Here is a 22,011-nt window from a genome sequence, read left to right as displayed (position 1 = left end):
TATCTTCCTTTGTCTTCACTGTACTCGTCAAACGCGTTTGAATGTAAAAGATAAACGCCGGCGTTCCACATTCTAATGAGTTTGACGACTGCAGTGGAGACAAAGGCAGCTTGATTTAGGTTTACCCACCAATCATTCCAACCAGAGCTCAATGCTCTGAAGTCCCAAGAGTGCTCTCGTCTCCTCCTTTGCCTCAGTTTCAACCCATATCGGACCGCTGATCCTTCCGATTAATGCAATTAATAAGAGCTTCCATTTTTAAGAGAGGTTTTGCCCAGAGACTTCTACCTAAAGTGCAAAGGCAAAGTGCAAAGGACCTAACACGTAGCTTGACAATGCACAGATACAAGATTTAGCAAAGTTAACATGACTAAAGCTGAAACACAAAAGGAAGAAGACACATAAAAACACACACTCACCATTTCCAACACACAAACTTGTTTGGAGATGGTGTGCATGTGTCATTCTTTTTACGTGTCTCAGGTTTAGACATGTTAAGTATTCGCCAGCTCGCCCGTGTGCTTACTCCTTCCTTAGATATAGCAACTTATTTCCGTTCACTTCAATAATTCAATTAGCAGAAGCAAGATATGCCTAAGGGGCGGTGCAATCTCGCTACTTCTCACCTTTAGCTACCCAGTGATTATATAGGCTGAAGAGATGAGTGCATGACCTTGCATTATCAGGGACCACAAAGTGGAAACTGATGCTTTCCTGTGATGCACCTAATGCTATAGTGGCTATTGGATGCAAAGCCTCTTCCTTCTTCCAATTTTTGTAGCTTGAGCTACACTGGCCGATGTTGAACAGTTTCGCGTGGCTCGCATAATGAGCCATGCTCCGTGCTGCGCATGCGCGAGGAGCAGTGACGTCACACAGCACACAGTTGGCGCGCCGGAGCCGCCGCCACCACGCACGCCTCGCCGGTCTGCGCATTCCAGAGGAGTGACGTCATAGCCGCGGCAGACGCACCGGCGCCGCTGCGTGCCCAGCTGTGCGCCTCCGTTGCGCAGTAGCCAAGTCTGACGCTGCACCGGAGCCGCTTGATAGCGCCTCTCATTTTGTGCGCATAAGCTCACGCTACGTATATCCTGGCATAGCCGAGCTAAGCCACTGCAATTTTTTTCTACTTCCAAAGTTGTGCAACTCAAACATATGTTACGCCTTTGGTGAACTTGATTGAAAAAATTACTGCATCCATCACAAAGGTAATTTTGCTTTGTTGCTTTCTAAAGCTGGCGTTTGCAATGAAATTGGATGCATCACATACATATAAATGTCATCTCATGAAAGAAAAAGCAGTTGAAAAATATGTCTACAATTGTAGTCTCTGTTCTTTTTTTTTAATGTAAAACTAAACTGATACTTTTTTCACCCTTCCATACTTTAGGACTACTTAGAAGTTAATTCTGAACTATGGCTAGCCAAAGTAAACTAGCTGTTTCTATTTTTTTTCATCCTTCCATACTTCAGAAATACTTAGAGGTTAATTCTGAACAATGGCTAGCCAAAGTAAACTAGCTTCATGGCCCATTTTGATGAATAAAGACTCCTCTTTCTTATGCACATAAATCATGACATCACGCATCATGATGTAGAATACCCGAGAATGTGGTAAAAGCTGGGATACTTGGTTGAAGAAAAAAGACAGGGAAAAGAATGTCCCCTGTCTTTTCTCTTCGACCAAGTTTCCCAGCTTTTACCACAGTCTCGGGTATCCTACAGGGTGATTCAAGGAGAGGCCAGGCTCTTTAAATCTACCGCAAAATTCGGTTTCTTAACCTATCGCGCTACGACTTTGTGCAGCATTGCCCACAGGTGGTGCATTCTTTTTTGTAAAATTTGCAAAGAGCGAACTTACCTGAGGAAAAAGTAAAGAAAGAAAAAGGCTTAGCTCCTATGGAAACGCAGCAACGCCACCAGTCTTCAAACAACATGGCGCCGTTTTCGCACGGGAGACAAGAGATGGCGCAGCGAACGAGCATACAGCGCCGAGAGCCGGCGTCTTTAGCAGACAATCTTTTCGACTCAAAAGCGGCGCGCGTTCCACAGGCGGCGACAGTCGCAGAAACAAAAACAGGCGCGGTAACAAGGAACTGCAGTCTGCAAAAGACGCCGGCTCTCGGCATCGTATGTTCGTTCGTTGGCAGCAGTTGGCGTCGCAACCGCTTGTGCCATCTCCTGTCTCCCATGCGAAACAGCGCCGTGTTGTTTGAAGACCGGTGGCTTCGCTGCATTTCCATAAGAGGTAAGCCTTTTTCTTTTTTTACTTGTTCCTCAGGTAAGTTCGCTCTTTGCAAATTTTACAAAAAAAATGCACCATCTGTGGGCAACGCTGCACAAAGTCGTAGCACGATAGGTTAAGAAACCGAATTTTGCGGTCGATTTAAAGAGCCTGGCCTCTCCTTGAATCACCCTGTACATCATGATCAAATTCCACCAGCTTGCCTGCGCACTCAATGTTTTTTCTCATCACGCAAGACAGCGAGATTAGACTCCTTAAAATGGTTGTTTCTGATGTATCTAAGAATAAGAGGTTATGCAAATAGACAAAAAGAGCTCTACCAAATTTTCTTGGCTTACAACTGTAGGCCCGGCCGAAACTTTAAAGCCTTACTTCACCTGCTTTGCTTTTTTTTCCTTTTCTTTTCTTTTTTTTACAACTTTTAGAATATGCAGACAGCATGCATGTACTTCAATGGCTAAGATTGTGCACGAAACACAGAAAGCGTTGATTAAAAGTGGAAGCTTCTTGCTACTATCACCAAGCTACAGTTAGCAGTGTGCTTCAAACCAGCTTGGTTTGAAACTTATTTCTTCAGCCTTGTAATCTTGTCCCACTGAGTTTTAGGCGACTACTACTACGAATCGTTTGCACTCAAAAGCAGAGGGCTAAAGTCGCTCCACGCGTGGCTTCGGAGAAAGTTGGGCTAACGACAAAAAGAGAGAAAGAGAGAGAGAGAGAGAGAGCTCAAAGTAAGCAGCAGCATGCACGTCAGCAATCGATACAGCCAAAGCAGAGCACAGTCCGCCCCACTCACCGCTCGAAAGCCCTGTCAAGGTTTCAGGGGAAGAGGAGGTTGCACCAAGGCAGGGCGCACAGGACGGAGGAGAGAGGGGAAGAGAGAAAAGAGAGAGAGAGAGACAGTTACACACACAAGCTCTGCACCACCCATCCTGCAAGTGGTCAGTGCAACACAACACAAGGTTTGGGGATACACACAACGACGACAACAACGACAATGGCAACATCTTGACAGGATCATGCAGCAAGCGCGGGGCAGCGTTTGCACAACGTGGCAGTGCATGCTCGAAGGACACGGTAGTGACGGGGGTGTGACAAAGCGTGACGGTGGGGAGGGGCACGTCCGACACCTCGTTCTCGCTCGGACCACAGGGCTGTTCCACTCACCTTGAAGTGGTTCGGATCTCGGCACAAGTGCGAAAGGAGGTAGGTTTGTTTTGTGCTGGACATGACATTAGGGGAGAGGTCGTCCCCCCGCGTGATAGTTCGCAAACTCTCTACGGACTCTGGCAAAAAAGTTGCGGTTCCGTCGGGCAGGCTTGCGGGCCAAGATTGTCTCGAGCGTTGCAACGCAAGTGACTGCGTGTGTCCAGTCTTTGCAGGAGTTCCTTGACTGTCGTGTACATAGAGACACCCGAAGAGGTGTCACGTTACTCTCCCTAGTGCGTGAGTTTGACACATACTTACGATGCAGGCAAAAATGGCCGCTTCACTGACACGTTTGTAGTGAAGAAAACGAGAAGGATGTTTTCGGCTAGATCTATTATCTCGACTCATGCAGAGGCATGACAAAAAATAATGTCTCCCTCGCGCAGGCCTATCCCCCTGGTTATGCGAGTTTGCAACAATGCCACAGCCATTAGCGCAAGAAAGCACCCACGAGGGGGGCGCTGTGCAGCGTGCAAACCAAATGCAGCGCAGAGAGCGCATCGAAGTGGCAAGCAGCTGCTCTGACACTTTGCAGCAGCCCATCTCTCAGAGCTATATGCAGCAAGGCTGGGAAGACCAACACTCTTCATATTCCCTCACGGCAATTGTTTAAAACGCTGCACGGCTACTTAGCGACTTCATCCAGCTCATCGGTCTGAACAACCACCAGGCGCAGTTCAGGTTCAGGTTCTTGCTCAGCGTACGCAACTACCATTGTCGACTCGCGTTTTTCTGGGACCAGTGTTTCAAGGTCATAGCACAGCTTCAAGAGTCGAAATTATGAGGACAGATCTCAAACAGCCACACTTAATGGTTAGCATGACTGCAATATGTAGTCCTTGGACATCTCTGGTCTGGAGACTATTTCCAAAGTGGTCACCTTTTCCGTACAGGCTATTGCTGGCATGACTGGTGGCCATGAGCAATTGTTGGTGTATTTTTTAGACTTTCTTCCGACACCACAGACATATATTACTCGTGCATGTGGACAGTAAGCGTTTCGGTACTACAACTATAGCTTCAGGTCTCTCCAAAGGATGACACCCTCGGTCCTTTATTTTCGCTTTCGGCATCTGCTTGCACAAATTGCGAAGCATTTGCCTTCGTGCAGCGGCATCTGGCCCAGTCTTCTCAAACACGTCGCCAGCTGTTTCAACGCTTAAATAAGTGCCAGCTATCAGTGCCGTCTCTTGTAACGTCAGAAGAGCTGCAAAGTCTTTTTTAATGTTCTACGAGATTATGATGTATGGACATCTCTCTATCTCTCCTAGTAGGCATCTCGCCTGATACAACTGGTTTCTCACTAGCGCCGAAAACGTGCCTCTGGTGGTTTAGTTTGTCCCTAGGGAAAGCTCTACATAGTGTGATGAACAGTTTTGAGATGAGAGCACCAATTAGGACCTTGTCAGAATGCTGTTATACATCTCCTTTAACCTGATTCAGGAGCAAAATCAACTCGCAGGCCAAAAGAAGTTCAACTTTCCCCACCGGGTCAATCCTTGTCTTGCAAAACCTGCACCCTCAGTGAACACGATACAAAACTATACCAAGCAGTCAGGTTAAAGGGACAGAAATAAGGTGCTTCAAGCACATGACACGTATATATGTGAGGACCCCACTCCTGTGGACCATATACAGATGTCTTTATATGCATCCAAGGCCCACCTTATGTGATGCAACAACCTCTTTGTCTACAATTGAAGGTTTCTTTGCAAACTCTAGATAAGTAAAGGCCTCGAAGCAATGCATGTGACTATGTTTTTGCAAGCTCTCCAAAAGTATTGTCTTTAGTCAGTCAGATTAAATATGATAGATACACTGAAACCACTAAGGCAGCCGAAAAAAATTGGAAAAATAAAATAGTACCAAACAAAAGCTGGGCTTTGATAGATAAGCACTTGTACTGTACAAACAATGTGTCAATTGGCATCATAATCTGTATCAAGAGAACTTCTCAAAACCTCGACAAAAAGAATTCATTGTTTTCAGAAATATCAACAAAAAAAAATGGTTCCATTTGTCCTAAAGCTCTACCGAAGCAGACACTACCATAAACAAAATAGGAGACCCACAAGTGTCTAAAAAAATGATGGTGCTCTGCAGATGCTCATAAAGGTCAATCACCAAATGTATTCAATGTCTCTAGGTAATTTCCTAAGTGATTTACCTAGAAACATATTAGCACGTGGAATGTGGAAGGACTTCCACCGACTATAATTGCACATCACAGTCAATGTTAGATTTGAGTGGCTACAGCAGCATTAAGTATGCCTGATGATCCAACAGACTTGAGGATATCATGCTTCTATGACATGTACTAACTGTCAAATACCTGCCTAGCTGTTTACTGACAACATACTAACTCAATTTTGTTTTGCTGTGTCGTGCAATGTTTATTTTTGCCCATCTCCCACAATACCCCTAGCCAGAGAATAAGGTAATGTTTAACAAATAAACAAAAAGGACAAGGAGGTTGCTGCAAAACGGAAGGGGAACTTGAACCGAACTGGGTGCATTGGGTGTTGTGTGCGTGCACACCAACTGTGTGCTCCCCGGATGAACAGACTCATATCACCAGTGCCTGGACACATGAATGGTGTGGGAAAAGTGCTCCGAGGTGCACAGAGCGAGGCTGACCTCGGAGTAGTGCTCATTGTTCTGCTGCAGCAGGTCCACGCAGAGTTCTGCCAGGTGGATCAACTCCTCCAGCCTTTTGCCCGGCGACGTCTGGATGTCCAGGCTTGAATCTGCGACGGCAACGTTACACGCTCACGCTCCGCAACGTTATCAACTCACATTTTGTGCAATGGGTTGAGGCAACACCGTTCATACTGGGAGAGTTTAGCAATCTTTTGAAGATGCCAATCTAGCAACCACAGCTGGGAGTCTGGCACTGGGAAAGGGTATGTTCCCTCCTTCATGTTGTGTTGTTGATGGATAAGAAAACCATGACCATTCCTCGAAAGGTATAGTACACGCCATATAAAGTGTTATTACGAAGTTGGCTTGCTCCAACCATACAGCTATTATAATGTACTCTAGAGGTTCAACTGGTGCTAGCGTGCTGTCGCAAATTAAAGCAGACAGCAATCAGCTGAAAATTGACTTCCGGTAATGCATCTCTGTGGGAAAAAGTGAGTGCATTTCCTCCCTGGGCTCAATTATAAGAGAAAATATCCTGAATAATTGGTACATACTAGGTAGCTTCTCAGTCAGGCAGACGAAATAATTGGTCAGTTACGGCATTTTACAGCGAAGCTGTTTATGGCTAGGGTTCTGTGGATATTTCATGTGCGTCAACAAAAACTCGCACCGCCCTCTCTCTGTCATCGTTCCAAGTGCTTGCGTGCCAAGTTTCCTTCTGCTTTCCCAGCGTGGCAGTCTCGTCGTGCGTGTCTACTTTCCCTGAGTGGCGGTCTTGTTGCGGGTGTCTACTTTCCCTGGGTGGCGGTCCTGTCGTGCGTGTCTAGTTTCCTTCGGCTCCTCGGATCGGCCGTAGTCGTTCACGCGAATGTATATATATATAAAAGACAAGAAAGACAAGTTGTTCTCCATTTTCAATTTCACTTCTCTTGTCGTAATGGGGAGGCCGCGTGTAGTTTGGACTCCCGAAGAGCAACGTGTCTACGAAGAGCAGCGGCAGGGACGGCAACGAGAATGTCAGCGTCGGCGTCGGGCAGCAAACACCACCGTTGAAGATCGCGGACAAAATGCCAAGCGCATCCGGCAAACCAGACAAGACAACAAACATCGCAGGGCGGAGAACGCAAAAAAAAGACGCAGGTACCATGCTGCTAAATTGGACAACTTTAACGGGGCATACGCTAAATTCAAGAGGGTCTTCCTGGGCAGACAGTTTGGGTGTACTGTATGTGTGATCGGCTGTGGTTCTGCAGAGACTTTACCAACATCGGCAATGTGCGGGATCCTGCAACGCAGACTCGTGCACTGCAAGTGTTGTCGGTGACCACTTGCACTTGATCGATGACCACAGATCAAGACAATAAATGTGTTTGTATTTTTGTACAAATTCATTCTGTGTCACGTCTGTGTCGTGTGCTAAACAGCTCCACTGGTCATCCACTTTCGCAGAGTGAAATGGCTCACTCTGTCAGGCATCCCATTTCAGGCCCAAACACAGGTTTGGGCCTGAAATATAGCAAAGATAAACATTGTTCACTGATGAAGAAAAATGCACTAACTAAGGCAATTACACTTTTACAATGTTAATAAAGGTACATACTATTTGCTATGACCAAAATAACAAAAGAGTTCCATGTTATTTTCAGGCGAAAAGACGAAGTGCACAAGCGTTTTCCCGTAGGAATGCACAGGAGCACCGCAAAAGTAGACTTGTTGTCGTCTGCTTCAATCTGTGCCCGAGAAGTTGCATAGACACTAGCGCCAGTTGAACCTCTAGAGTACATCATAATAACTATAATTCCAACAGACTACAGGCTCTGCCCATTGGCCAAACTCTCTCTTAGTATAAACAGCTCTAGGTCAAGGTACCCTGGCTGGCTCTGAAGGCTAAGCAAATTGGCTGAGGTTTGTATACATGAGCAAATGCGAAAAGGCCACCATGAGCAATAAAAATTAAATGTAAACGGTAAGCAATGCAACATACGAAAGGAGCAGGAAGGGAAGTCATGGTAGGGGACATTGGGGAACAACAGTGTTGCCGGTAGCATGAAGAAGGCACGAATTAAGTCAGCAAAGTCAGTAAGGTCTTGAGGTAGGGGCAGCTAATTGACGACAGAGCAGCGAGAAAGTTCTCGATGGCAGCTAGGAGCAAAACAGTCAACCTGGCCGACTTACGGTATTCCTGGTCTGCAAGCAGAGCAGCAGAGAAAAGAAGAAATCAGTTGACATGATGTTTGCTTGTTCAAGAGTCTAACCAAAAGGACCAAGAAGAGCCTCAACAAATCGGTATTTGCTTCTCTCAAAAACAGTGTATGCTTAACTGAGAAAAATAGGAGTAAACCCTTAGACCGCTCAAATTCTCACCAAAGTTTAACAAAGATTGACAGCATAGACTTTGGCATCAGAAGTACCCACCAGTTTCATGCTACACTTTGATCACATTCCTCAAAAGAATATAAATGAGAAGTGTACAGGAGTTCACCCTATTTTGGCAGCCCCTACCTAACTCGCAATATATAGCATTTTATAATATGAGAGAACTATTTGTAAGTTGTCACCACCAAAGAATCAAGAATGTATTCAGGCACCATAGTCAAAAAAACAAAAGAACGCCCCATCTGTAGACATTTAACTAACGAATATCACTAAAAGATCATTAACACTGGCTAGAATTTTTATTTTCCCAATAGTATGCTAATTAAAAGAGATGCTAAGAACTGTTGCTCTGAAGTTATGTTTTCATCCGCATGCCCAAAGCTTGCCAACGCAGCATGAACACGGGTTTTCTCTTTACACAACTATGTAGGAGCATGCGGACAGTAACTTTCAGAAAAAAAGCGCACCTTGAAGTTCTTGTGAAGCTTGATCTCCTGCATTGCCCAGAAAAAAGAGAGTGAAGCCTCAGTCTCAAACTGAAAGCAGCCATGCTTTCATTGAAATGGGCTACAGGCCGGTCTGAACAATGCCCATATCACGACTTTAGACCAAGTCAAAGAATAATCTGAGATTGTGCCCAAGCAGGAATGCCGATGTCTTATAGCAAACCACATACTGTAAGTTCTCAAACCAGTATACCTTAGTATGAATGAGCATTTCTAATAATCTTTGACTTGTAGCTTTTGTCCGGTTAGCTTCAACCATCAGGGAGCACATGCTGACAAAGCATGCTTTAGTTCGGTCACCTTTCCTCCAATGCATCTGAGAAATGCAGTACAGATGGCTAGCTCAAAAAATAGATTGAAAACATAGTGACAACCAATATTTTGAAATTTGTTTGAATTAACCAGAAGTATGAAATATCTGAGTTTGAATTATTGTGAGCCTACTGAACTATTTGCAGGTCAGGACAATTCATTCGAAGTAGTTTGAACTGAATTATCCAAGTTTAATCTCGTCTTGAAACAGTGCGACTAGACACAAACAAAGTGAGAGACAGGACGAAACAAATGATGAAAATAACCCCTAGGGAAGGAGAACAAGGAGGACAAAGTCCCCCTTGTTCCCCTTCTCCAGGGATTATTATCGTCATTCTTGTCCAGCTCGCTTGCACCTTTGCATTGGATTGCATTATCATCATAACTTAAAGATGCAAGCCGTTCAACCTTGTTGGTGTTGGACTGGTGGCTGATGATAAAACCAATTTGATCGATTGACATCTAACTCCTGGTCAGCTCAGTACTCCACTGGAAATGAGTACTCCACTGGAAATGAAGAGGTCCCTGGTTCGATACCAGGACCAGGCAAATTTTTTCGGTCGTGCACCAGTCACCTAGCTGTGTTTGGAGATTTGTAGTTGTCCTTCGTCCCCTTGTTCCCCTTCTCCAGGGATTATTTTCGTCATTCTTGTCCAGTTCGCTTGCACCTTTGCAATTAATTACATTATCATCATTAAACTAATGCTGACTAACAACTGATTGGTTTTATTATTCAAGAACCAAAAACACGTACGACCCTCTACCCAGGATGGGATTGCGCCTGCGCAACAAATTACTCGGTGATATTAGTAATTTGTCGCGCAGGTGCAGCACCATCCTGAGTAGAGATTCATGCATGCTTTTGGTTCTTAAGAAATAAAACCAGTCAGTTGTTAGTCAGCATTTGTTTAGTCCAGTCTTTCACTTTGTCTGTGTTTACACTCCATTTCACAATAACTTGGTGAACTGTAGAGGCTCCGGCCCCCGCGACCCAATAAGAGTGTTGAGCGAGGAACGTAACACCACGTCACAGGAGCATTCATGTTGACCGTGGAGTGGTAACATGCCTTGCTCTGACGCACTTATTGAATCGCGGGGGCCACAGCCTCCACAGTTTGCCAAGTTATTGTGAAACAAAGTAACGTCGTGCCGTTTCAAGATGAATACATACCAACTCGTCCAATTACCGATTCTGTTAATTGAAGTTTAAATTGAAGAACGTCCCGCTCACATAGGGAAGTATTAAGGTCCAGCGCCACATTTGGAAAGTAACCCCGACACCTAATTTGCTTCGAAGCCCTCGCCGCAGGGAGCACCAAGATGGCGGCTGATAGCCGGGCTGAAGGGAAGCTCACCCTGCAGCCTGGCCTGCTCGGAGATGCGGGTGTAGTTGACGAGGGCCGCATTCTCCAGGCACTTTTTAATGATGGCACGCACCTCCTCGGGAGGTGCCGGAGTCATCACGTCCTTCATCAACACCTGCGTGACAACACAATGCCTCGCAATTCAGAACCACAGGCACTGGGGGCTCTCAAAGAGAACCCAACTGGAATCTCCATCTCCCCACTGCACCCGGGAACATGTCACTGTGCACATGACTTGGAAAAAGGTGGAAGTGTTAAGCGTGGTTAGGAGGTGCCCAAAATGTCACTTGCTAGAGAATTTTTTTTAAAAAGAATTAACGCATGCAGGCAAAATTGCTTTTCAGTTTTTTAATCCAGACGTGACAGTAAACAGCTCTCACAATCCTTTTATAGAAGTTCAAACATTGTTCGGTGCCCCCTTTAATACAAGTATCTTAAATATTTCTGCTAACTGCCCAATGCAGGACAACTCTTTCTGGGATCTGTGATGGTACAAACAAAAAATGAGCCTCAAGGTGTTTTGCAATCAATGAGTACAAGCTACATCAAGAATTTTGCTACAAATGAAGGTGTGGATGGTAATCTGAGACGATGTTGAGGCCCACATAATAGATTAAATGGTCAAAAATGTAAGAAACTATAGAACTTTAAAAGATGTGCCATGTGAACCTCAACCATAAAATAAGGAAGACAAGGCACTGAATGAAAAGAACTGATGTATAACTGAACTGACATGTGTTCAGAGCTGACCCCCAGGGGACAAACACAGAAGAAACATGGCTGCCACAAAAGAGGGAGTGAGTGATGGGGGAGCAGCGTGAAGATTGGCACGACGACAAGTGGATGATCCGAAGATGGCACTCACCCTTTCCAGCAGGGACAGGGTAGCCTTGAGGGCCCCTTCAGGCCTCCCAAAGGGAAAACAGTATCTGCACATGGAACACATATTACTGAGCAAAGTGGTATGAGATCAATAAGAAAAGTAAAGCATGCTTCATTACGAGAGCTCATTCAGAAGATTGTCTCGTGCATTTCTCTTCTTAGCCTACTCGGAAAGGTACTGACAGCACAAAATGAGCTAGCAGACAAGTTCAAGCCTGTTATAATGTCAGTACAGAAATAACTGTCCTTTGTCACACCAGTTCAAAATTACAGCAGATCGAGCACATACCGTAGAATACTGCCGTGCATCCGCCCATTCCACACTAAGCGCCCATTCTTAAGTTTTTAAGATCTGAGAAAATATGCACAGTACATTGATACGTAAAATTGATGACCAGACAAGTGCCCATCACCCATTTCTTTACAATTATCTCGAAATTTTGAGTGGGCGCTTGCCCAGTATTTTACGGTATACTGTGAATTTTTTTTGTTTGCTTTTAGATAATAAAAAATGCATAAAAAGCCAAAAAAGGGTACTATTGCCAAAAAATGATCACAAGAAAATTCCGCTCCTCACAATGCAAGTATCTTCAGTAAAGGAACTAAACATGATCTAACATGAAAGGATCCTAAAAGTACTCAGGATGCTTTCGGTGACTCCCAGTAAACCACACAGTTCATGCCTTCGCTAGTCGGCATAGTGTAATAGAGCATAGTCAAGTCTCATCAATTGAAACACTTCTGTTTCTTACTACTAGATTAATTCAGATAAGAGGCATTTGGTCGATTACGACAGACTACAATCATGTTCAATAAGGTTGTTCATCCATTTTCTGAACTAGTACTCGGATATGCAACAATCTGACACACTGAATGCCAGACAAACGTGGTGCATCAGTAATATGAAGTCTGGGTGCAACAACATGGCAGCGCCCACCTGAAGTGTGTGATCTGGTGCTCAAGCAGGATGCGCAGACGCTCCTTGACTTGAGCAAACATGTCCTTCTCCTCGACGGTCACCGTGCCGATCCCATCCGGCCTGGGTTGCCAGAAGACACACTTACAAGAGTTCCCAGAATGCCAAACAGCAGGCAGCGTAGCAAACCACCTCTAATGCACCAACGGAGCTCTGCCCAGAAAAGACGGTTAAGGACTGCAGCTTCAACGTTTGAGCAAAGTATAGCTGGCGGGCAGAAGATTCAGCAGATGAGATTTCTCGCAACTGGTTTAGCGAAAACCGGTGACAAAGTAATGCCAACTTGGTGAGACACCAAGTTAACACACTTCTAAAGCAGTTCTGAATCTAAAAAAAAAAAAGTTCCCTCGTGAAGAAAAAAATAAATAATAATCTGCCATTTAATTAGCCAGTAACTGGTCTTTCAATCACACTGGAAACTTCTAGTATGCATCACGCATATTGGAAGTTTCCGATATACATAAAAAAACCAGCCCTTTAAAAAAAAAAACGCTCACCAAAAACAAAAATTGCAAAAATATGCCTATTTGCATTTGCAACACTGAAAAGACTTTGCTGCAGGAAAAATAAAAGCGAGCAAATTAATTTAGGCGCATCATCATTGAAAGAGAGTCACATTAAAGATGGTTTACTGTCTGAAAAAAGAAGCAGCAGGCATAAAAATAGTGTGAAACCACAATCATTCTCCGCATCTCAGAGGCCTCCACGGAATTTTTTTTTTTTTCTCTCTTTCGAGTGAATACAAACTCCAGTGGCCAAAGCAAGAAGAGGAAAAAGATAAAAATCACCCAGACAGAGAAGGAAGGTGGCCATGTCCGGAGCACAGCTCCATGCCAATGAAACATGCAACATGCTGCACCCTTCGAGACATGCCTTGGTTGGAAACTTCCCTTTGACATACCATAAGAGAAAAGTAAAGAAAAAAAAGTCGCTCAATGTCGCCGCAAAAATGCAGGAGCCGAAAACGTTTTCTTCTCTAGAAAGGTGCCGAGTTGGAGGGCCAAGCGAATGGTGATTTTGACTTTGGTCTGAGGCAAAATCAAAAGTGCTCCATTGCACGCTTTCTCTCTTTGGCAGACACAGAACTGCACAGACGAATGTTACTTACGAAAACTATTTTCCTGGAAAACCGTGAAAAGAATTTAAACGGAGGCAGAGTACCTTCTTCAAGTGGCGCTTTTACCAATGCCACAGGGTTGATTTGTTGCTCATACGATTTCAGAAATTATTTTTACTACATCACTAGTACTCCTATAAGGATCCTTTTAATGCGCAGCTTTTTATGGCTTGTTCGTGGCACTTCTTAAGAGGCACCTTCAAATATCTGTGAACAAGTATTCGCAATAATAGTGAAATTTCTGTTAGCTAATTGTTGTTCATTAAGGGGGAGCACTGGTCTTGGAGCTTCTTTTCTTATTTTATGACCAAACCCAATGAAATTCTACACACCTGCTTGGCTTTTTGTGCTGATTTCCTATACCTCGTCATTTTCTCAGTCAGCAGAATCGTTTTCAAGACAATTAAAACTCGCCTGCCTTTGTTTGGAGGAACAATAGGGTAAAAAACTGCTTAATGAAATACAGTAAAACCTCGTTATAACAAAGTTGAAGGAGCGATCGTAATTATTTTGTTATAACCATTAGTTTGTTATAGCCAATGTCCATTTCTTCCCTATTAGCAAGCAAGGGGAATTATGATTACTTTGTTATATCCATTAGTTTGTTATATCCTATTTTGTTATAACGAGGTTTTACTGTATCCTTTTTAACACATGGCTAGATACTCCGAAGTGTTGAGAGTAGAATGTTGGAAGTAGTACTTTTAAGGTTAACCCCTCATTAGAGATTTTACCACACATTGAGGTTCAGTGCTCAATGTGTGGCTAACAAGTAATAAAACAAAAGATCAAATGGAAACTTTTCTAGACCTATATATTAAAAACATCTGCTCTCAACATCGTATACTTCACACATTTAGCTAAATGTTTCATGAAAGGCTATATTTTTATCTGCTCTAGATGCTGAGATAGTATCCCACCGGCAAATTTTCAACGAGTCCGAAAATTGTGTTTTGTGAAAACAATGTTTTAGAGTCAACTCCAATGCACATTCAGCCCACATAGACATTATAAATTGATTTATAGCTCAAATATTCAACTACGAAATTAGAAACCTGGTAGATTCAGAGAAGTATATTTAAAACACCCACATTATGTTTCTAGGCAGACTGAACATGCTTCCAAAATCCGAGAGTACCACGCCAGGATGAACATGTATGCAAATTCTTTTTTTGTTAAAACCATTGCAAAGTGGAACAGGCTGTCTGAAGACCAGGTGTGCTCTACGAATGAAGATGTATTTTTTTCAAAACTGTAACCCCCCTGCAATAACGCCTCCGGGCAATGTGGCGTAATCTTTGAATAAAGAATAAAGAACAACAGCTGTAGAGGTCAACATCGCCATTTTCAAAAGAATAAAGTTTTGGGAAGGTTTTGGCTCCAGAGACCCATGAACCCCCCTTAAAGCTTGCCAAGTTGTTAAAATACAAATTTTTCCTTTGACTTTGAATGGTCAATTTAAAACATGTGCTCCAACTCACCATGCCACAATAATTCTCACAGACAGATTTGAAAAACCGTCCCATATGTTTTTAAATAATGCATCCTTCCAAGGGATTTTGTGATGACTGTCAATGAAATGTTGTATGTTCAATTAAACACTTCATTGATGAGGCATCTTCCCAGAAATCTTTTATGTCAATTCTGCCAAGTGGAATGTCGCTAGACTCCAGCAACAAGTGCAGTGCACCGTGAGTGCTGCTCTTGCATCCGGTATCAGTATGTTTGCATCACCCCAGCGTGCTGTTTCCAGCAGAATAAACTTGTTCACATGAGTGTCGCAAGATGGCAGCACATTTCAGATGGGGGTGGATCGTGTATATTGCCTGAGGCAGCGGTGAGTCTGCAGTGACCGTCTAGGACTATCGTCTGTCACGTGCGTTTTGCTGTGCACGTGTGCCGAGCCTGGAACGACTTACTTGAACTCGTCAGGGTTAGCACTCCCTTCGAGAGGTAATGCAGATTGCCTAAGGGTTCAACACATGGCACACTTTAACCTCCTCTTTCGAGACTGCGGCTACACACTGCATCCGCAGTTAACTGTTAGCAGCAGTCATCTCGCAATCAAAACTGACCCCCGGCTGTTGCATCCACACAATTTTGTCAACAACAATTTTCGTACGCATCAATATCTCTATCCGCTGTGGATGGTCAGAGCTTCCAGCGCCATCTGCATGCTCTCTTCACGTATCCAGAAAAAAGTTAGAACTCAGTCCCCAGTCTTCATGATCCCACAGCCCCAAGACATTGGTTTGCCACTTTCCTTGAACCAGCAAGCTACTCTGTGACATCTGTTTGAAAAAGCCTATGAAGTAAAAACCTCTACTGACAGCTGTATATATATCACACTGGCAACAGACAATTAAGAAACTACCAGATTTTTGTACACCACTACTATAACCAAGTCCATGAAATCAACGTACTGATTTGACACACATTTCACACAACTCTCAGAGTCTGTCATGAGCACATTTTACTGGACGTATTACCGAGTACGAATGAAATGCAAACAGCAGAGCGCGTGGCCTACAATACATACTGCGCTACCTAGAGACAACTAGGAACTGGTAAAACTATGGGGTGGAGAGGAGGCTGCGAGGGTACACGCCTACTCCGAAGTGCACACCCTCGTAACCCCTCTATTCGCAGTTTTATCAGCTCTTAGTTGCCTACTGCTTGTGTAGCATGTATTGAAGGCCACGCACTCTGCTGTTTGCATTTCATTTGCACCCGATAGTACAAAGTACTGTACCCTCAGAACACTGCAGTAGAGACACCCATCCGTTTAAACAGGCTATTGGAAAGCCTCCACGCATTGCCCAATTGGACAGAAGTAGTAATGCCTCGTACGGAGAGGGAGCCTCTGGGAAATGTTTGAGAAAGTTGGATGGGAAGAATGCCAAGAAGCAGTCAGGTATAGTTCCTTTCTGCGTAGGGTGTAGTAGACGTGCAGTACGCAGTAAGGACGTCGTTACGGTTGTGAAGCTGAGGAGCACAGGAAAGAAAGAAGTAGAGCGAAGGGGCATGCATCAACTCTCGGTGCGCTTCACAGTCGTGCGACAGAGGAGAAGGGGATTGGCCTGTGCACCTGCCACCGTCACCTGTACATCTTCCGTTCCTTACATTTGTTTTAGAGACCTGCATCGCTACGTCCATAGGTATACAAGGCTAGCCTCCAGGTAAAACAAGTTTGTGCAAATATCAAGTACTTCTTGAAGATACAGAAAAATGTAAATTTAATTCTTCAAGCTGGGCCCCTTAACTATTCATACGACTTTATTCCTTAGCTAGAAGCACTAGAAATAGAGCAAAATGAGCACGTCTAGCTTTCTGCTGTGACAAAAATGTGATAGTGACCATCCCAAAACACACCAATGTCAGTTATTGTATACCATAAGCAGAACATCACATATCTTGATTTGAGTAAACTCCCGAGTGCTAGAAACTATTTCCTGTTTAGTATAGCAAACGACATTGTGGAAGGTACAAATGAATCTGGTGATGAAAACCCGAGAACTCTTTTGTCAACACAAGCCGTCCTGCAGATGACGCTACTGCCAAATCTACAATCCTATCTGTGGTACATATTCTGTCTCTATGTCTTCCCATGGAGATCCCTATGGGCAAACAGCAAGTTTTAGGATTCACCTAACTACATAAAATATAGTCTTTTTGTTATATTAATATTCGGGGTCATATAATTTCAAATACCAAATAGTTCCTACGAAATGCAGATCCTGGGTTAGAAGCAACATGTTTTCATCTAATTTATGCAACTGAGGAACCTGACTGCTGATGGGCTGTAATATGTTCTCCATCACACTCGAAGCATCCACAAGCATCTACGCACCACGTCTTAAAAGCAGACGTCAGGTTCCTCCCGTATCCGTGCCACCGCAAACGTACACCAAGAAGTTAACTGGTTACATATCTCTGCGACTTTGTAAGTTCCATGGACGTGATTAACTTCAACGCTTCGCACGAGTCCCCCGGGCATGGCATGGCAAGTGCAATAGGAAGAGGGGGCGGAGGGGGAGGGAGGCAGCAGGCACACAGGGTTGGAAGCAGGCCCCACTGAGGTGGTGGAAAGGACATACCTCACATCTGTAACAACCAGGCCGGCCGGCGGGGCGATACTTTACACCGGCAACAACGTGAAGCCAGTGTCAGCAAAGCGCTCACCCAATTCGGGGCAACAGTAAAGAAGGTGGACAATTGGTCCCATGCCTCTAGCGTACTCAACTGCAACGTGGCCATGCGCTCAGTCTGGGTCCCCCCCCTACTGTCACCTGTCACTCGAACTTCTCAATAAAGTGTAACCGCTCCTCTTTCTTTCGCTGAATATCACCGAAAAATAGAGCCACCTCTCAGAGCACATAAGACTGGCACAGGCACGCAATAAACTCGCTGAAAGTTAAATGAGTTACTGCCCTAGATTAAGGCAACTAATCTAAGCTCTAGATTTTGGGAACACTCCTTTCTAATACAAAGAAATGCCTTCTTAGCTTCCCGTAAATAAGGGTGCAGGATGATACCAAAATGCACCAGAGCGAAGAGCTTTCACCAGAGAAATTCTGTATAAGAGCAGGAAATACTGCATCTTCCTACCACTTCACTAGTGAATGCTATATGCCATTTTTGGACCTGGCAAGACACTTTTCCTCACGCTTGGGCCCGCTGTTGCCAACGGATCATACTTTAGACTCACGCCTATCTGTCTCCTTGCCGCATGCCACTCTATAGTCGTTGCAGTTTTAAGTGGAAGTACAGCTAGAGCGAGAAGTCCACAGGCTAACCAAATTCACTACGCTAGAATGCATACACACTAGGAAGCAAAGCAAAACTATTCTCTTAGCTCCGATGCATCTAAAGGCTACAAGTGCATGTCACCAGCTCACTACATTGCATCTAGACGGCATCAGCCAGAGGCACTCACAACGACAATCAACGCAATCAAATAAAAAGCAAAAAATTGCTGTTGCAACTGGCAGAGTGGCGACGCCCCCTCCCTTTCCCTCCTCCCCCCCCGCCCCCCCCCCCCAACCTTTCCCGCTACCGAAAAACCGAGACTGACTTCATCCCTCCAGAAAAAAATGTCTGCTCGAAAATTCGAAGAAAAACAAAAAAAGCAGCCCTGACCCTGGAGGAACGGAAAAAGTGCAGTGTCCACCACTCAGCAAAAAGGAGGGAAAAGAAAAGTGTCGGAGGCGGGGGAGGGGCTACAAAACGGAGGGAGTGATTCAAAAAAGGGACCGGGGAGGGACACAAACAAGTGAGCCTCGTAACGGGGTCTCTGCCCGACGATAGAAGGGATTGCGTGCACTGTACCACGAAACACTCTGCCCCAGGCTACGGGGCTCCCCCAGAGTGGCACAAGCACACGCCTCCCGGGGTTGTTCCCAGAGAGTGCTCAAAGCGGGGCATTATGGCGCTGCTGCTGGCGTACAACCACCATCTTAGCATCAGTCATAAAATTTTGATTACGATGCTTCCGTCTAGTTCACCTCGAGAGTGTCCGCACGCAGCCAAAGGAATGGCGCAAGACATGGAGCGCGTGGTGGAGGACAGACGTTCAGAAGACAAGCCTTGCCATTCTCATTCTGACAGTGGTTATAATCTTTATCTATTTTCACACTAAAAAGAAGTACCGCACGTAGCCATGTCTTTATGCTAAGTTACAGCAACCTAACAAAACAAGATCTACTAGCTAATTAAACCTCCACGCTAAATTGCGATCTGTCAAGAAAACGATTTATGCGGTTTCTTCAAATAGCCAACGTGCCATTGAATACACGCTGCAGATCACCTAACCCCGTGTTTTGCGTAAACCCACATTTGCACGCGCGTTTTCCTAGTTTGGGAGCGCTGCATACCGACTTCTTTTCTTTTTTAATAAGTCTTTCCCTCAACAATGAACATATATAGTTTCCAAATAGATAAAGAAATAAAGAAATAGATTTCCTAGAGCTGTCCCAAAACGCCACTCCGCCCTTAGTAAGGAGAGCCAACTCCTCGTGGTTTCATGCACCAACGACGGACGCGGGGTTGGGCCACCCCGGGAGAGCCGACCGACCTAGAGCCACTGAATAGGCCACGCTTACGAGCATCGACGCTCCATTCCCCGGTTGTCTCGTGGGAGCCGCCATTTTCCTGCCTAGTGCCGAGCGCCTGCAATCGCCGATCGTTACGACTCGAAAATGCGACTTCCTGAGCTTTGGATACGCCGTCCGGAAGCGCGGGCAATGTCGTTTCACTTTGTCGCGAATCGGTTTACTGTTGATGGAGGACGGAAGAGCATCTCGCGCGATTTCAGATAAGGCCTCGTATAACTGGCAACAGTGACTTCAAGCCACAAGATGGCTCTAAAGAAGACGTCGCCCCAAAATATTTACAGAATTGTTTTCACCACAAAAGTAAAACATGCATCGCCGAACGCTCATTCACTGCACAAATGCAACGCTAGCAGTCCGAACTGGATGCCAGTTTCAGAACTAATTGTTATCTTATCCAAAAGTTATACTCGTTTTCTGAAATTTTCAATGGGGAAATGGCGGCCGACGGAGCTTTCGAATACATGAAGCTGAATGGCACCAGTTACCGAAAACAGAAAACGTGGGCCCCATTTCCCATAGAATCTTTCAGGAAACCATTTCTAACTTCTGAATGAGATAACGGTGAGTTCTAAAATTTTGGTGTCCTGTTTGGACCACTAGCATTACATTTGGGTGGAGAATGAGGGTTCGGCGGTGCATGGATTATTTTTGCGGTGAAAGAGAAACAACACTGCCCGATTTTGGGGGGGCACGCTGCACATGGCAGGGCTGAATATTTTATGTGTCAGCTGTGTGGCCAATACGAAGAAACAGCCTTCCACGTCGTGGGGGAGCACCTCGAGCCGAGGCTGCCTGTGCCACACGACGCAAATCACTATGCCCTTGCACTGGGGATTTGTGCAGCGGCAGCGGATATGCATCAACTTTACCGACGACAGATGACATGGCGATTCTGCCTGTGCTCGCAAGGCAGTAAAAATCACAAAATGCAGACTAAAGGAGTGCTGGGGAAAAACTGTGAAGATGGAAGGATGCCAGAGCAATAGTGCTTAGGCTTATAATATTTTTGTTTATTTTTTTTTTTTTTTGGGGGGGGGGGGAAGGGTTACAGCAAGTTTTTTAGACTGCAATAGCCAAATACAAAGGGCTCAGCCGCCATAATCCAAATCCGTTCCAATCCGATGGCCAAAGTGCCGTCACTCTCAAGCGTAGCTTATTCGATGGCTCTAGGGCAACCCTGACACCGCCGACCGAAGAGATCGAAAGTGGAGCAACCGAGTCGAGCGCCTGAGCCGCCGGTTCGACTGACCTGTTTCCGTGGACATGGGAGGAGCAGAAGGCGAAGCTGTAGTGGATGAGGGTGGGGTCAATCATGACCCCCTTCTCGGCCCGGTTGAGCAGGTCGTGGAGGTAGCACAGGTGCCGGAAGCAGCTCCGCACGCAGTAGCGGGCCGCATATTCGTCCAGCGCAAACACCTGCCCCGGACTGAACCAGCCCTGCGGCAGTGGAGGTGTGGCGGGTGCGCGTTAGGCACGTGCAAATAAGGGGTTTTGTGTTCGAAGCAAACTCAAAGTGAACGGGTGTTTTGGTAGAATATTTGCTAATGAAGTATCGAATAGTTTCTCCAAGCCTTTTACTACTGTTGCACCATGCTTAAACGAGAATTCTGCTGAACTCGTGACGGTTGTTCACAAGCTTCCTCTTGTCCCTTTAAAAGCGAAGTTAATTTTAATCTAAAAATATTTTTAGACTGTGACCCCAGAAAGTTTTACGATTACATTGGGATGGCAAGTAAAAGACAAACCTGACATAAAATTAGACCTATGCTCATCCCCAGTTATATTTGACCAATGAGATTAATAGATATCTTGCTATACATAAATATCCTTTCTTCCATCTGAAATTAAACAGAAATTAAAAAGAAAAAAACATTTCCAGAGTTTGTTTTTACGAGTGTTGCTTCTCTGTAGTGCACCGGTGCTTGGTAAGAAGCACACTCAAGAGGGCTAAATCACTGCAATCAATGCTTAAAAAAATATGAATATTGTGGTTCATCTCGATGCAATTATCCAATATTGCATTAGTTTACGCACTTCTGAAGAAAAAAACTGGTTTTGTAAACAGCTAGGAAAAAAAAATTGATGTTTCTTAGTTTTACAAAACAGGAATCAAAATTCTTAAAAACCTGGACGACACTCAACGCTGCAACTTCGATAAAGTGAAAGGGGCAGGAAGTTTCAAGGCAGATGACCACTTCTTCGGTAGCCTCGGTAGCCCACCACAGCCTCGGAAAGAATGAGCAAACTTCAACTTATTTTAAAAGATGT

General features: G+C 44.8%; 1 protein-coding gene across 10 annotated transcripts in view; it reads right to left on the bottom strand.

Annotated features, from left to right (window-relative positions):
• The window catches only part of LOC8034687 (calcium-dependent secretion activator), an 89,659-nt gene that overhangs the window by 29,717 nt on the left and 37,931 nt on the right, over positions 1 to 22,011 (bottom strand). For 3 of the 10 annotated variants that reach the window (XM_029977362.4, XM_040206999.3, XM_029977371.4), the window contains 7 exons: positions 20,993 to 21,180; positions 17,728 to 17,766; positions 12,475 to 12,576; positions 11,521 to 11,584; positions 10,647 to 10,770; positions 8,941 to 8,967; positions 6,092 to 6,201 (listed from right to left, as the gene is read on the bottom strand). In XM_029977362.4, coding sequence (XP_029833222.1) covers positions 6,092 to 6,201; positions 8,941 to 8,967; positions 10,647 to 10,770; positions 11,521 to 11,584; positions 12,475 to 12,576; positions 17,728 to 17,766; positions 20,993 to 21,180 — 654 coding nt within the window. The remainder of the gene's footprint in view (positions 1 to 6,091; positions 6,202 to 8,940; positions 8,968 to 10,646; positions 10,771 to 11,520; positions 11,585 to 12,474; positions 12,577 to 17,727; positions 17,767 to 20,992; positions 21,181 to 22,011) is intronic. The other 7 variants (XM_040207000.3, XM_029977365.4, XM_029977369.4 and 4 more) reach the window with 3 other exon arrangements.

Source organism: Ixodes scapularis, unplaced genomic scaffold (genome assembly GCF_016920785.2).
Source record: "Ixodes scapularis isolate PalLabHiFi unplaced genomic scaffold, ASM1692078v2 PGA_scaffold8__174_contigs__length_109621045, whole genome shotgun sequence".
In the NCBI taxonomy this organism is placed as follows: Eukaryota; Metazoa; Arthropoda; class Arachnida; order Ixodida; family Ixodidae; genus Ixodes; species Ixodes scapularis.
Note: the sequence above shows the minus strand (reverse complement) of the source record. Positions and strands in the feature narration are given on the sequence as shown.